This window comes from Protomyctophum bolini, assembly GCF_963924005.1.
Source record: "Protomyctophum bolini genome assembly, chromosome: 7".
NCBI lineage: Eukaryota > Metazoa > Chordata > Actinopteri > Myctophiformes > Myctophidae > Protomyctophum > Protomyctophum bolini.
Window position 1 is genome coordinate 30,856,500 of NC_137868.1, and position 17,886 is coordinate 30,874,385.

The window sequence follows — 17,886 nt, forward strand, 5'->3', positions numbered from 1 at the left end:
CACACACAGTGTAGAGAATGTGCTGAGAGGCCAGACAGTGTACCTCAGTAGTGTGTGATGCCAGCCTAATCTAGTCAGTCCTTTTATCCTTCTCCTCCATCCACTTCTACTTAAATCAACCACAAAGCTAGCTCCCACCCTGACCCCCAGCGCGCGCGCACACACACACACACACACACACACACACACACACACACACACACGCACACGCACACGCACACACACACACACACACACACACACACACGCCTCCTTTCCCTTTCTGTAAGCCTTGTCTCGTTTTGGCTTGGTTCTATGTTGTTAGTCTCGCACCCTCTCAGACACATAGGCAATCTAACACGTGCACTCTACAGCAACACATTCTCTCCCACGCACATTCTCTCAAGAATACAAACATGCTTTACACCAAAAGGTGCTCACACAGAAGTATGCTGTGCAGACTGACTGAGTGGCAGACACACACACACACACACACACACACACACACACACACACACACACACACACACACACATACATGCATAGAACTCTGACAAAGGCATGGAGTCTATTTGGAGGGTCAGCACAATGAATAGAAGCTGAGAGTGAAGTGGAGTACTGATGTTGTACTGTATGACATGTATGTAAAACAAGAGTTAACATAATCATTCCACTTCTGATTGGCTGGAAGCTCATCATATTGGCCTTCTAAGAAATAAATATGATTTTGCTTGACATCAGAGTTAAAACCTCACGGCACAATTAAGTTCATTGCCATCCCCCTGTACCAATGACCATCCCCCTGTACCCATGCACCATACATACAGTACAGTATTATTCTACATCCAGCAACCACACGCTGTAAAAGCTGAGTCTTCTGCAACGGTTATCACAGCCATTGATTTGCTTAAATAAATACAAAATCTACTATTAGTATACACATGCGCAGCTGTCCTACATACTCAATGTATTTAAGAGGCGATTCACACTATGGTCCCGGGTGCGCACTCTGGACCACTTGGCAGATGTTGTGGTAGTGTGAATGATGCGTACCGTTCCCGGGAGCGGATCGCCCAACCGTCCCCGGGACCGCATGGGGGGGCGGGTCTCTGGACCGCTGAAGTGTATTCAGATACGGATCGTTCCAATGTGAATGCATGCGTACCTAAAGAAGGAAGTGGACTGTTTTTTTTTAAGAACGTGACAATCTCTAGTTGACGAGCCAAGCATCAACAAAAAAATCACACCCGTGTGAACTGAGTGGTGCAACCCCCCCCCCCCCCCCACCTCTCTCTCTCTCTCTCTCTCTCTCTCTCATTAGCAGGCAACAGTGCAGCACTATCCCTCTCTCTGTTTCTGGCACAACAGCGCCCCTACTGGTACTCATAGTCATATACTGGTGCTCATTAACCAACACAGACACACATAGGTGAACACGGACATTGCTGTTCCTTGGAGTGGTTGCACCACTCAAAGAAATAAATATAATATATATAATATATATGATATAATAAAAACACACAGACACTGCACGGCGCGTAACACCAGCGCATTTCTCAACGCCGCCCGTCTCCTGTTGAATCAGCGTATACGCGCAGCACCGCAGTACGCGCTGATCTTATTCTGCGGACTACACGTGGCTCTTGGGCTTTGCTTGGCATAGTTTCTAAAGTAAAACAAATAATAATGCTAAAGTAGAATCCATAGCAAACTAATATCAAACACGACACTGGAGAACAGAACTGACTGACACAGTGAATAGCAGGCAGGCTCACAGTGAAGTAGTATAACGGCAAAGAGCCAAAGAGGCAATGCAATGTGTGTCTGGATTTATTGGAGACAATGTCGCAGAGTTGATGGTCAGTGTCCGAGCACACCAGCCATCAAGCACATCGCCATCTGGAGGATTAAAGTGTGTTATGCAAGTGTACCCAGGTGCGCTGTTGAATCTCGGGCAATGTGAATCATGGCCATCGGGGACCAGGCAACCATATTCTGAAACGGTTCCAATTAAACGGATTCAGTCCGTCTCAGTGTGAATCGCCTATATAAAGGTCAACCAGAGGACATAAGTGGCATATTAAGTTTGGATGTGATCCATGTAATCAGAACCCCCCCACACACACACACACACACACACAGTGCCAATCGGCCTCCATGTACAGCTGATAAAAGCATGAGGGCTCAGTAAAGTAATTTGACTGGAGCAACAAAAGGAGTGCTTTTCACCAGATAATCCCATGCCGGGACAGCAGGGGTTGTGTGTGTGTGTGTGTGTGTGTGTGTGTGTGTATGTGTGTGTGTGTGTGTGTGTGTGCGTGCGTGTGTGCGTGCGTGTGTGCGCGTGCGTGCGTGCGTGCGTGCGTGCGTGCGAGATCAAGCCCAGCAGGGACGGTATTATTTTTTATTTCATTAGCAGGGAATAGTAGATGTTTGGCGAGGCCAGACACCTCTGGCAGAGGGTCAAAACTCTGCCTGTAACCTAGCTAAAACTCTGCCTGTAACCTAGCTAAAACTCTGCTAAGGCTCCAATCGCTGCTGTAAGGTTTTATACAGTGCTGTGGCTTGTGGTCCCTTCCTCGCATACAGGAAATAAGACCCATGTAGATGCATTCCATGGTGCCAGTCGCTGTAGTGCATAAGGAGTACTATAGCTACTGTACTGTTATTACAAGCAGCTCTCTAAAGCTCTCACGGTCTTAGTGTAGGATTGACTGGTACAACGGCTGGAGTTAGCAGTAAAACAGGGGAAATCTATTTCACCCCATCAGTGGTTTTATGTCCATGCTGCACAACACAACCAACTTGTGCAATTCATCCGGTCTATCTCCACGGTCTGCAGGAGCCCACGGTCCACCATCGTCTAGCTCTTGACATTCCTCATTCATTTTTTCCCCTTTTCTGCCTCCTTCACTGTGTTGGGTGAACTCACTTTCTGACACCACTTGTAAGGTTGACCGGTTCAACGGCTGGACTCACCACAGTGAGAAGGCACTAGATGCGTACTGTGCTGTATTTCACCACACGCCAACAGCACAACACTTGGTCAACAGCCTGACACAAAGCAACAGGAGTTCAGCCTGAGTTATACTTGTTTGTACGCCACTGTTGCACAACGAAAATAGCAGATGTACAAGCGCACAACGTGTTCCACCGTAAAATCACGATTAAGTTTCTACACACTTGTGCACAGATCGAGCAATGAACTTAATTGTGCCGTGAGGTTTTAACTCTGATGTCAAACAAAATCATATTTATTTCTTAGAAGGCTATATGATGGAGGAATATGATGAGCTTCCAGCCAGTGGAATGATTATGTTTTACATACATGTCATACAGTACATGCTCCACTTCACAAATTACATCAGGCAAGGGTGCATTAGTAATTTCACTCCTAGGGCGTAAGGCAGTCTCTTAGTGCATTCTTGCCATTCTGTTCAACGTTCAGTGAATTCCCGTTTGGAAATTCATAGCACTGAGCTCTGGGAATGCTTGGAGCACACACTAGATATTCTAGCTGAAGAAACACTTTTCCTATAGCACCATGGCTGAACTAAGACAAGGCAAATATGGCAAAAAAGACAGGATATGAAACAATGTGAGTTTGTATCATTGTTCCGTTTTGCCTTGATCATTTAATTTAAATAAAACTTCGTCAACACTGACTTGGAAGTGTGTGTTTTCATGTGCATGTGTGCGTGTGTGTGTGTGTGTGTGTGTGTGTGTGTGTGTGTGTGTGTGTGTGTGTGTGTGTGTGTGTGTGACAACCACAGCCAGAACAATGACACACACACACGGTCAGTGGCAGAGCTCAACACAGGCCCTGCCCATGACCATAATGTTCCCCCACACACACACACACACACACACACACACACACACACACACACACACACACACACACACACACACACACACAATCCCAGCCACAACCACCCCACAATGCCAACCTGCACCTTCACACCAACTGAATTACAACCTTCACCGTAAGTTTACAATTCCTTAAAGTCATACTGTGTAACTTTATCAATTACACAAAAGTAAGTTTTGATTTCTTTCACTGGTATATTTTTCACAACAACCATAAATGTGATTGTTGACAACTTCTCTAAAGACAATTTGTGTAGAAAGTATCGCCCCCCGACACTTTCTGTGAACATTGTTGTTGCTTTCCAAAAAGACAGACTGATATTGAGGTATTCAGTCCGAAATATTGTGATATTCAATGTAGTCCCTATAGCCCAGCCCAGAGATGTGGTTAATGTTCTCTTAAGGGTCAAGAACTGAAAAAGGCTGAGTATAACTCAGTGTAACTCTAACTCAGAATCCTTTGCTTCAACATCTGGACTGATGTCTCTGTCTATGTACTATTCAGTACCTTCATTCATTATTTATAGGGTGATACACTCTACTGTACTTGTACACATTGCATCCAGTAATAAAAGCTAGCGTCTGGAGTTACGGTCCCTGCACACTGGCTGCGTTTTTCGGATTATTTGTGGCGTTTTTCCGTGGGTTTTCAGAAAAACACGCCCAGTGTGCAACCACCTTTAATGCTCTTTACTTTGTGTTCTTCCCCTAAAAGCTGATGCATTGACAAATACCACAGGCCAGAGCTGGTGGCCTGCATTTAAGACATTGTGATCGTGACAGAAAAACTTTAAGGCCTCTGGTGATTCAGTCGTTACTTCCTGGAACCAAATGTATCTACAAGCGTTATTTGTCAAAACATTCTGCTTACTGGCTGGAATTGTATTTGTTGTCAGGCAATATTAGATTATTGAACATTCTATCAGGAAGCTTGGAGGACTATTGAATCCCACAGTGATTTCTGTGGCATAACTCTTTGTAGTATTGGACGGCTCTGACAGAGGCTTTTAGAGAACCCATTAGACCAGTGTTTCCAAAACACTGGGTCGGGACCAATTATTTGGGTCACGACACGGCCCCATTTTTATGGGTTGTGAGTAAACATCCCTTTTGTCCGTTTCCTAAAAAAACTATAATTGGTATTATTTTGAGAGATTAAAAATCCCCCCTGGGACCCCAAATGGACCCCCACTGGTCTGTAACTCTCTGAGTTGACCAATCACTGTGGATTGTACAGTATAGATTGGGGTGTATTTTGGTGTGGGAGTTACAGACCCGTAAGGGTCTTGGACCCCTTGTGGCTCCAGGACCAGAGGTTGAGAACCAGAGGCTTTTAGGAGGTCCATTAGACCTGCGTCGCTGCATAGTAGTCAGCTATTAAAAATGCAGCAGCACAATTATTACTTGATCTGGACCACAACTCCTGTCTCCTTTAGTTTCTCTGTGTCTTTCTTCACCTTTTTCAAGTGAGAAGCCACATTTCTTACTGCAATTGATTCTCTTTTTTGATATTTCGTCGATGTCGGGTGGAAACCTTGTAGCCAAAACTGTGACTTTTCAGAATATGGAAAAAAATAAGGTATGTTTCAATGGAGCCACGGTACTTCTCATTTAGTCACAATCTCTTGCTAATACTTTTCATTTGTTCAATATTTATAAAAGAAAAGACATAGCCGATCTACAAGCTCACGCTATACTTTTGTGCGTCACTAGTGCCGAAGTAGGGCATTAAAACAAAAAAGTTCCAATAATGGAGTTTCTTCCTATAACAGAAATGATTTGCTCTCTTTGATATCGCTTCAGCTCCCTCTCTGCAAGCTTTCTTCCTCTTGCTGTGTTTAACAGTGCTCTAAAATTCCTCCCACCCTCTCAACCTCCTCCGTCCATTTTCTATTGCAGAATTGCAGAGGCTAAGCCACTTCCACCCCTCCCCACGTCCACTGACCTGAACAAGCTTTATCACCCCCACCTCCCTCCTATTCACTATAGCGAGGCATCGGTCAGGACCGCTACTGTACGGGGGACGAGAATAGAATGGCCCATGGAGAATAATAAATGGACATACCCATATGGGTGGTTAGGAGAGTCCCTTTTAAGCAGTATTACCACCCAGGCCCAGCAAACCGAACAGATGGTAGGGAGAGAGCGACAGGGCCCGGAACAGTGGGTAGGGGCAGGTAGAGAGGATGGGGTTTGGGGGGGTAGATGATATAGATAGAGTGAGTAGCAGAGAGACAGAGGGATAGAGCCACGTAGAACGACATGTGATCATTCTCTATTATTTATAGTGTGGCTTTGATTTCCAAACGGTGTGCAGTGAGCAGAGGTTGTTGTGTCCTTACAAATTCAACTATGTAAGTATAAGGGCAATGTAAATAATCAATCATGAAGAATAACTGACTTTCAGAACAATATAACAATTCCTACGAAAAATACACGCATAAATATTTTTTATGGATACCCACACACGCTAAGGAATGAACCTCTTCAACTGATGCAGGTGAATGTAGCAGGAGAGAGCTTGAAAAGAAACAGATGTACACGCACGCACGCACACACACAGTTCAGTCTCCCTGGCCTGTATGTGTGTGGATTAATCTGTATAATTTATGACTGTTGTTTGTTTCTGCCATAGTTCAGTACTTTATGTCTGACAAGATGAATAACAGGCTTCTAAGAGGAAAAGGAAAGGAAGGGCAATAAGGAAGGATGGAAAGATGGCAGGAATGAGGAGAGCAAACAGAGGAAGAGAAGTAAGGTTCAGTGGTGTGTGTGTGTGTGTGTGTGTGTGTGTGTGTGTGTGTGTGTGTGTGTGTGTGTGTGTGTGTGTGTGTGTGTGTGTGTGTGCGCTAGAATAGTGACTTTTATCCATCTTCGCCAAACTAACGATTGACCGCATTTATGTCCCACATTAGAGGGACTAATTGAATGTGAAAACCTCATTTTTAAAAGGAACGGATATTCTGTTTAGATGTCCAGGCGTGTCCACATGTGTCATTGCTTTGATATCAGCTGAATGCTGTTTCTCATTAGCCTAATTACAGCTACTCGCGTGCCACTGCACGCATTAGCCCACTGAACTGCAGCAAGCTAATGACCGCTTGGTTGATGATGTAAATGTATGGTAGCTGTTTCTGCCAAATTCTGGACAATTGTCTCCTCTGTTTGTTAGCGATTATCATCAACAATTCCAATCCTCACTCAATCATCATGAGACGCGAAAAGGAAAAATGGAAAACTTGATTGCTTTGACATTCATAAGAACACGCATGCATGCCCGCATGCATTTGAAGGCAGTCCTTCAATCAGTTTCAGGAACAGAGGTACAGGGAATAATGGTTGATTCATATCGGCAGTCATGGATAAAATGCTAGCCAAATACATTTTCAATGTCTGAATGCAGATAAGGAATAGGCTATTGTTTGTTTTATCTTCTCTTAAGTAATGAATCCGCTTGCACTTACAGAGCATGTTTTTTCCAGTCCATTTGTAGCAGTTTAAACATGTTTTCAGAATATTTAGAGAAGAGAAAAACGATGGAAAAACATCCAAGGAGTTGCCTTAAGAAGTGATGAGAGGGGAAGGCATCCTCCATGTTAGCCCAACATGCTATACTAAATGGTGTAATTAAATCATTAAAGACACAACTTAAAATATATCTTTACCATCACTATGAATCACTATTCTTGCAATAACAGCCAATACTATAATGCTACAGCATAAATCAACCAAAGTTGTAAGGAGATTCAATCAAAGATTTCATGAACTTGATTTGGTGTTAACCATGAAACCCTATACTTAGGACCTCTTCACCACTTTTCAATCTATCTTCATATAATAGGTCCTCACTAATAATCATGATAAAATGGCAAAAAAAAATTCTACTCAGTCCGTTTCATCATCGTTAGGCAGATTTTTTTTTTTTATGTTTAGATTTTTATTACCGTAAGAACGATGGCTTCCATTTTCGCATTGCAACTTTGGACTAGAAAGCCTGCAGTTTCTATTAGCTTGGATTCCCCATCGATGCTGTCACTGGTGGACGGGTTTCTGAACTGCCCACAGCCCTCCTATGAGACACAGACTGAGTGAGTGGATTTGTTTTTGCCATTTTATCATGATTATTAGTGAGGACCTATTATATGAAGATAGGTTGAAAAGTGGTGAAGTGGTCATTTAATACTCCCTCCTGTTTGTGCTGTAAATATCTTTGCAGAAAATAGCCGATCGACTGTACGGGCAGATCTGCTATTATATTATATATATATAGAGAGAGATATGCAAATGTTGCAAGATGTTCACCCCAGGTGATTCACCTGGGTTTAAGTGGTTTAGGTGGTGCTAAAATACAGATGTTTTGATGAGAGGCGTGATTATGATTACGATAAGAAAGCAGCTCACTGCAGCTGGAGGGGGAAATCCTTCTCTAGAGCTATAGAACAGATTACATAGATGGTACAACCAGCACAGACAAGTTCCACTACGAGCAGGCAATGACTGAAAATGACGTGATGGGTTGTGAGCTTGTAACCGCATTTTCACTGAATGTTTGCCAAGGATAGAGATAAGTTAAACACTTTTACTGCCCAGGACGGAAACCGTCCGTCTTTTAAGCCCATCTGTTGACTACCCAGGATGGAGATGTTCCGTCTCTTTGTTTGATATCGGCGAGCGATACACTACAGTCTAGGACTGTCTATTGTGCAAGTTTCTAAACCATTTCCGGTTGGTCCATTATCAAAAGTGTTCCCCCTCCATTATAGCAAATGGTTGCCAAAATCTTCTAACGCTGATATCTCTGAATCTAAATCACTGATTTTGATTCTAATCTAAATCAGTGTTTTTGACGGCCCATCACGGTCCCGTCGCTATAGTCGCGGTAGAATAACGAATGCCTCGGGGGGTTGTCGATCCTCCCGGGGGTGTTTCAGTTAGATGCTATGCTATCTGCACAACAAAATGGAGTCACTGTGTCACCTTGAAAAGGGCTCTGATGCATCAAATAGCTGGGCAAGGTCTTTGTACTGATAACTTCCAACTGATGCTGGGCTTGTGTTCAGCAAACATGTAGGCTATAGTATACATGTTACAGTACATGATAAATCGGTATCAGCAGATACTCAAATCTAATGATCATAAAAATGTAGCATAAATACACTGGATTTAGCAGAGATACTAATTTCCATCCGTAGTCCCCGGACAATGAACACTAAACAAAATTATTATTTATAATAGGTTATACAAATTTACCATGAACATTATCAAGGCTAAGGCGCTTCTTAGATTCTCGCTACGAGACACTGTCACACGACGAACAATGAATCAGGCTTTCCTCAGTGACCTGCACATCACATCCATGTCCCAGACGTGGCTGTACGCCCAGACATCCTCTAGGGACAGTCTGCGTCCAACCAGAGGCCCTGGGTGCATTGCTAATGACAACCGTGAAGGACTGTTTCTTAGTTTCATATCAAATACTGAGATATGGTATTACACATACTGTGTATCCATTTCCCAGAACATTTCAACACTGATCATTGTTAACACATTCAACCATGGGAATACAATATTAAAGGATCGGGTAATATATCAATATGATATCGATATCGTCATGATATGGCATGCAGTAAGTGTCTTCCTGGTTTTAAAGGCTGCGACTATTTGAACACAATCAGCCACCACAAGATTTTGCCTATAATCACGTCCCAAAACCAGGCACGTCAGGTTCAAAGTGATTGAACGGGATAAAGAAAATGAGCCATCAGAATGCAACAATGCAGCTGGTGCTTCCAAGTGAACCCAATGACCGCCCCACTCCCCCCCCCCGTCCCACATCCACCCCTCACAGACGGCACATGATTAAGAGCCACTAGGCTCGCACAAGGGATCTCAGAGTCCCTCTCCACCGCCGGCTAATGCACACTAACTGTACCTATAGCCCATTACAGAGGCAGAGAGGGGGCATTCTTGGTTTAATAGCTGCACATTTACACACAATCTGTCATCTGGCTAAGCATTGTTAGTTTAAGCAGGTAATTTCTTTAACTACCTGTGTAACTGTGGTGTGTGTGTGTGTGTGTGTGTGTGTGTGTGACTGTGTGTGTGTGTGTGTGTGTGTGTGTGTGTGTGTGTGTGTGTGTGTGTGTGTGTGTGTGTGTGTGTGTGTGTGTGTGTGTGCGCGCGTGTGTGTGTGCTTTAAAAAGGGCTATTGTCAGGCATTTTCTAACAATACAAATGTGCTCAACTGCCCATGCACTCTCACACACACACACACACACACACACACACACACACACACACAATCACACACACACAATCACACACGATGATTGATTTCCTCTGGAGGAGAGCCTCTACTTGGTGGAATCAAGATTAATAAGAGGCCATTTACATCCAATCAGATCAGTGAGCAACAGGGAGAAGAAGGGGAGGGAGTGAGGGAGAGAGAGACAGACACACAGAGAGAGAGAGAGAAAGAAAGAAAGAAAGAAAAAAGAAAGAGAGAGACAAAGAGATGGACTCATTTTCCATCTCTCTGGACATGACGCAACACCTGAAGTGCAATCTTCAACAAATCCAAGCTTTTGCAGGACGAAGCAAACCTGACCACCAGCATGTAATAACCACCCACACAGCGCACAGAAACATTTTACACACACACGCACGCACGCGCACACACACAGTGTAGCACAGATAGATCAATCACTCAACACAGCTCGGCATCAAGGTCCATATAGATGTATGGCTGGGATATTCCACAGGGTTTCCTACTATGTGAGCACGCACACACACACACACACACACACACACACACACAGCTGCTCTCCTGGGACTCTAAGACCGTTAATGACAGCAAGCTGCTCTGTGAAGGGGTCATGGAGGGGAATCACAGTGCACAGGACAGGACACACACATACTATGTACTCCGCTCATTCAAGTGTCCACTCCTACATGCTCGCAGTTGCACATGTGATCCAAGAACTGCAGAGAATACAGAGGCAAGTTCAGACAACGTCACAAACTCATGTACAGTCATGGAGAGATGCACACAACACCACAGAACCTGATCCATTCACATGGATGCCATTCTACGAACCACACGTCCCTGTGTAGCACACATGGACATACCTAGACACACACACACACACACACACACACACACACACAAAGCCATCGGCTACAGGGAACACTGGGGGAAGGTAGGATCCAATTTGAAATGACCTTGACAACATATATAGGTGTGTGTGTGTGTGTGTGTGTGTGTGTGTGTGTGTGTGTGTGTGTGTGTGTGTGTGTGTAGTAGATGCCTGTTGCAGATACTGAGGGAAGACGAGATGGCCTTGAACTGATGGAGATAAATAACAAAATGACATGGAGATGTCACATGTGACACCGTGACATCTACACCTATAGAGAACAAGGTGACGTGATGAATACAAAAAACAAGTATGGGCGCATACTGACCAGACGAAACATGATACAAACCACGCTACTGATGACGCGTCTGTGTTTTTAATTACACAATCGATATTAATCTCTTATTTTAAAATGTAATGTCACTGCAAAAATAAACATATTACAACACACAAAGAGCATAGATGTTAGGCATAAATTACTCGTTTGGTGTTATGGAAATCTCTCTCTCTCTCTCTCTCTCTCTCTCTCTCTCTCTCCTTTAAATTCACTCCTTCCTCTCTCTGTATATTTTTGAGTGGTGCAACCACTCCAAGGAACAGCAATGTCCGTGTTAACCTATGTGACTATGAGTAGCAGTAGGGTCAAAAGTGGCGCTGTTGTGCCAGAAACAGAGAGAGAGAGAGAGAGATAGTGCTGCACTGTTGCCTGCTAATGAGAGAGAGAGAGAGGGGGGTGGGGGTGGGCAGGGGGAGAGGGGAGTTGCACCACTCAGTTCACACAGGTGTGATTTTTATATATTTCAGAAAAAACTGCCAACTCCTCCTCACATGCAGCCTCACAGAAATGAAACAACAACAACATACACAAATGAATCACACCAGACATAGGAGATGACAGGCCTAGCGAAACCATGCAGAATGAATCGATCAGGTCTTAGTAGTCATTTGTTTTGCTCTTGGAGGTAGAAGACTGAGTCTTCAAGATTCAGAATGAGGAATACTATCATTAGTAAGTGTGTCTACTGTACATATTCTGTACCATGAACAGCAGCAAGAATGAGAACAAAGGAGAAAACATGTCACAATCACATCTACAACAAGCTATCATGGGTGTGTCCAAGTGTTTATATAGTCACGGTGGATCGGCGGGGGGGAGGGGGCATTTAAAGACGTGTGTGAGTGTGCACATAATGTGTGTGTGTGTGTGTGTGTGTGTGTGTGTGTGTGTGTGTGTGTGTGTGTGTGTGTGTGTGTGTGCGTGCATGCGTGTGTGTGTGTGTGTGTGTGTGTGTGCGTGCGTTGTGCGAGTGCATGTGTGAGTGGGTGGGTGGGTGACAGTGACAGGCAGCAGACTGGAACAAGGCAGGGCCCCATGCCCTGAACTTGAACTTAGAACCAGTGGGGTCAGAGGGGTGGATGGAGTCAAGTCCTGAGAATGAAGGAAAGACAGGCCCAGCTAAATGATACCAGTACACTGGGAGATGGCTGGAAGTGGACTGGACCGTATTTGGCAAGTCGTGTGCTCTTCCAAATCAACCTACAGTACCTACAGCTTGCTTCAGTCAGAATAATTTAGCGTCCTGGCTCACTGAAAATTCTAATACCCTTTCCCTTTTGCAAACCCACCAAGGTCAGGCCCATTGACAAACAATGTTAAACAAACACCCAATGGACAAAAATATCATGAATATCTAATCTAACACAGCCACTTAGACTTTGTTCCTGTCTTCTCATCCATCTATGGTAAGTAGACAAGTATAAGTAAGGACAACTGGAACCCGGCTGCACAAAGACAGGGAGCTTCTCAAAGATGACTTTGATGGGTTGAAGTTCCAAAACTCTTCACTGTACACATATAATACTTTTCGTACAGATGTATTTGCCTTGTTTCTTATCTCTGAGGAAAGGTAGAAGACAGTATACCTTACAGAAACATCCATCCTACCTTGGTCTGTAGATAGTGGGGGTAGTAGTAGGTGTACTGGGGGTACATTGGTTGCTGCTCTAAACGTTTTCCCATGTAGATGGAATCCAGTTCAAAAGGTCCTTAAGGCTGGAGAGAGAAGCTTGCAAAAAGGGAACAGTCACTTCTAAGGGCTGGCCCGGCCGAATCCCTTTGATTGTTGCTCCAGCGCCTTCACCGTAAAAAGGAAGAGCCAGAGAGAGATCTCCCTCCTGTCAAAAAGGTGTGTGACAGCGACAGGGGCGAATTGGACGGACGGAGGAATGATTGAAGAGGTGACGATCACTGTCTTTCCGGGGCTCACGAGGAACCTCGCAAACGCTTTTCCTTTGGGGGGGGGGGGGGGGGGGACTGGAAAGAGATAAGAGAAATGGATTCAGGGAAAAGAGAATGAGGTGGAAGAGGAAGAGGAGGCAAAGAAAGGAGAGAAGGGGACCGAAAGGACGGAATGATCTGAGGACAGGGAGGAAGGGATGGATGAGGTCTGAACGCCGGCTCCTTGCTCTCCGTCTGCACTAAAGACCCGGCTCGCTGTCTTTCTTCCCTGCTGCCCTGCACATGCCCCTTGATTCGCTTCCCACTGTCTTTCTCTCTCTGTCTGTGTCTCTCTCACACAGAAGATGAGTGTTAGACCCAGATCCCGCTGGGAGCCAGGCTGTATCCTGTAGTCACACTGTCCTCCTGCTTGTATCCTTACGAGACCAATCAGACCAATCAGCGATCAACTCACACAACAGGAGGAAAGCGTTGGAGGAGGAGAGGAAGAGGAGAGAGGGTGGTCTGGAACTGAAGCTGAAGATGTGTCTGGTTTATTTTCCCCCTCTCTCTCACTCACTCACTCACTGCTTTGTTGAGCTCCAGGGATAGACACATAGGTAGATAACGACAGACCCCGGCTTGAAGAATGAAAAAAGAAAAGAAAAAGCCTGCAGGCATAAAAAACTACAAACTCCTCTTGTCCAGGAAGAAGCAGCCTTATCCAGACACACACACACACACATATAGATATACACACACACACACACACACAGAGAGGGAGAGGAAAATCCCTTCTGATCCACAAGGTGCCTCCTCCAACTCTTTTCGCTTTTCTTCTCTCTTCCCCTCTGCGATCCCTCTCTTTCTTCACAGCCTTTCTCCCTGATGGCTTGCTTCCCACCGCGCCTGCCAGCCAGTGCTGTGTGCGTGTGTGGCGGTAGTGGGGACTGTCTGTGTCTGTGTGTGTGTGTGTGGTATGTGTGTGCACTGTGCAACCGTGCATGTGACTGGGAGAGAGAGTGTTTGTGTGACGGGTGCTGCCGTCTGCTGTGTGCGAGGCATAGAGGGGCTCGGCTTCAGCGCATGGATGCTCCTCCTTCCTTCTCCCTCTCTCACTCTCTCTCACTTCTCTTTCATGGAACTATAGAACAGTGGGAGTCGTTGGTTCTGCCCCCTCTCAAGTGTGTGTGTGTGCGCGCTCGCACGAGAGTGTGAGTGAGAGAGTGTGTGTGAGAGAGAGAGAGAGACAGAGAGACAGAGAGAGAGAGAGCAAAGGAGAGTAAAAGGCTGTACTGCTGGCAGAAAGGAGGAGTCAGGGGGAGAGAATGGGGGAGAGCCAGAGTAAAAACAAGGGGGATGAAATACTTGGGAATGGAATTAGGAGCAGAGTCCCCCTACTGGTGATCCACAGCAAGTTGTTCATTAGACAAAAAAAGTAATTACGTTCAGCATTAAAGGGCACCCCCATGGGTGCTTTCCTGCACCCATGAACTCTCTTTTGCACACGCACATGCACGCTCGCACAGCCGCGCACGCAGGCAGGCAGGCAGGCAGGCAGGCACACACGCACACACACACACACACACACATGCACACACACACACACACACACACACACACACACACACACACACAACTTGTGTGGACATCAGAATTTCAGAAATCTAATCCTAACCTTAACATAACGCCTCACAAATTGCCTCAAACTCGATATTTGAGGGACGCACAGTCGCACGCACGCAGCAAAGGGCTCTATTTCAGTGGCCATGTGGCATAGTGACCCACTGACACAATGCTGTGTGGTATGTGATGTAACCTGGTTCTAAGTAGTGGTCTTACATAAGCACACAGTGAGCCATGCATAAAGGCAGTGCTCAACTGTCTGGCAGCTGTGTGTGTGTGCGTGTGCGTGTGCGTGTGCGTGTGCGTGTGCGTGCGTGTGCGTGTGCGTGTGTGCGTGTGTGTGTGTGTGTGTGTGTTGGATCATGGGGTGTCCATCCATGCTTCTTTTTTTGATATCCACCTCTGGCCATTAATGTTTTTGAGTGGTGCAACCACTCCAAGGAACAGCAATGTCCGTCCTAACCTATGTGACTATATGTTTAGAATACCAGTAGGGGCAAAAGTGGCACTGTTGTGCCAGAAACAGAGAGAGAGATACTGTTGCACTGTTGCCTGCTAATTACAGAGAGTTGTCAAAACAACATACAACAGAGTAACAGACCCAACATACATGGAGCAGTGCTCAACAAAATGCAGTATGCATGCATACACATTTTCCTAAGCAGAAAGGGAGATTTGTGTTTGGTAATTCGCCACCCAGTCGCTAAGTCAGATCGAGGCTGCTTTGCCAGCAAAACATTGGCAGAAGGCAACTTATCAAAATGTAAATATCACGCACTCTTGCAATCACTTCACTATGAAAGTAATTGTCAATGACACTCAGTGATGATGCATTGGCATTGCCTTGCATACTCCCTCACACTAAGAGGCTCAACATGTTCCAAACATTTGAACTAATGAAAGATGCCAAAAAACTGAAGTCTCAGTGTCCAGAAAGATCCCAAAGCTATCCCAACGCTACAGACACATTCAAGATGTTTGGACTGTGACGAAAATGCCGCAAAATCACCAAAAACGATGAAAAGTCTCAAGTCTACAAATAAAACCACATGGATAGCCAGCCAGTGATGTATTGATGATCTAAGCTCCAGTAAATGTCATTATGAAATAAAAAAACAACACACACGTGTGAAGTGAGGGGCGCTCTTATCACACGTCATCATACATCATCTCATTCTGGCCAATCACATGGCATCCTCACTTTTGCCTTCAATGTTTGTATTTACACAAACCCTCAAAGCTGGACATAGGAGGGTCTAGCGCCCCTGAAAAATAAATAAATGTACTTTCTTGGTAAACTGGCATTGTGCACAACAATTTTGGCGCTGATCGGTGCTTAGCCAGAGATTAGCCCCAGACATACGCACATACACACACTCCAAGACAGACATACCCATTTCCAGAGGGCTTACCTCCCACAGAGCCATGCCGAAATAATCCTAGAAATAACACGAGATTCTATTTTCTCATGGAAACAAAGGGCTGCCGTCACATTGAGACAATGTTGTATGGCTACTAAAAGCATAAACAGCCTCTATTGATTATACTGTCTTTGTAAGGGGTGCCAGTCTTTGCAATCAGATGCCTGAGTTGAGCACTATAGGACCACGCACGTGCACACACACACACACACACACACACACACACACACACACACACACAACTAAGCGTTCTGCTGAAGGGAGGCCGTTTGCCCTCCACAACAGTATGTGTGGAATGCCAATGTATGCAAGGACATAGGGAGATCAGATGGGGGAGTGTTTACATGTGCAATCTGCTAAGCCAAAGTTTTCATGAAAAATTAAGATTCTGCTGACTGCGCATTTTGGTGAGACAGAAGAAAACGGAGTTGGGCGGGTGGAGCCATGGGGATGCAGATCTTTACAGTGCATCCAAGTCAATACTCTGTCAAAGCAAAACTGCATTACTGTTCGAACTACAGCTGTAGCCGTGGTGGTCACTGGTCAATAGAAAGACTAAAATATTGGCTAATTACATTATTATTATATAAAACCAACCGATATACTGCTCCTTACTTACGTACTTACATGTATGAACTTAAAGATGGACTGCCGTGATTTGTTTTCCACCCTAAAACATGATCATCAGGTATTTTTATTATATAAGAAGGACTTGAACTTTTTCCAAAAAGTGTACAGTATTTGTAAAAATGTCAGTTTTATGTAGACACGCCCACCAGTTCATTAAGTATGCCTGGTTAGCCTGGTGGGTGGTGATCCACCTGAACTGAAGCCACAGCTGTTGTATGATAAAGGGGGAGGGGTTAGAGGAGAGCCTCCAGGAAGAAACCTTAAATATAAAGGCATCATTGCACATAACCACACCAAGGGGTCTAATGATGTACTGTCCCCTCCCCTCATAAACACGAAAAAAATACAAAAATCACGACACTCCATCTTTAAGTACTGCTCTCCCAACAATTTACTTCTTATTAGTGGTTGCTTCCTTTTTTATATTTATTGAGAACTCTCACATAATAGTACGGTTACAGTTGACATACTATAACTCAAAATCAGAGTTTACATAGATATAGTCTCTCTCTCTCTCTCTCCCATCACACTTTTCAATTCACTCCTTTCTCCCTGTCTCTTTACAAGTGGTAAGTATATTTTTCTCCATTATACTTGGCAGTTACATATAACTGCCAACTCCTCCTCACACGCAGCCTCACATAAATGAAACAACAACAACATACACAAATGAATAACACCAGACAGGAGATGACAGGCTTAGCGAAACCATGTAGAATGAATCGATCAGGTCTTAGTAAATAGTAATCAATGTTTCTCCTCTTGGAGGTAGAGAAATCAGAATACATGTACATGTACTGTACTACAGTATGAACTCTCCATCTCATTATCTCTAGTCTGAACTAATAACTTTAGTAGTGGGTACAAAAAGTGAGGACAGAAAAGCGGAGACAGCGTCATCAGTGCCCATACCCGAAGGCGGGGTTGGCGAAAGGGCCTTTCTGTGTGGAGTTTGCATGTTCTCCCCGTGTCCCCTAGGGTAGGTACCCTCACAAAAACATGCCTG

General features: G+C 44.7%; 1 protein-coding gene across 3 annotated transcripts in view; it reads right to left on the reverse strand.

Annotated features, from left to right (window-relative positions):
- The window catches only part of rbms3 (RNA binding motif, single stranded interacting protein), a 142,434-nt gene extending 128,195 nt beyond the window's left edge, over window positions 1-14,239 (reverse strand). For all 3 annotated transcript variants that reach the window (XM_080768912.1, XM_080768911.1, XM_080768913.1), the window contains exon 1: window positions 12,931-14,239. In XM_080768912.1, coding sequence (XP_080625038.1) covers window positions 12,931-13,005 — 75 coding nt within the window. In that variant the 5' untranslated portion in view covers window positions 13,006-14,239. The remainder of the gene's footprint in view (window positions 1-12,930) is intronic.
- Between the last annotated feature and the right edge of the window lie 3,647 nt (window positions 14,240-17,886).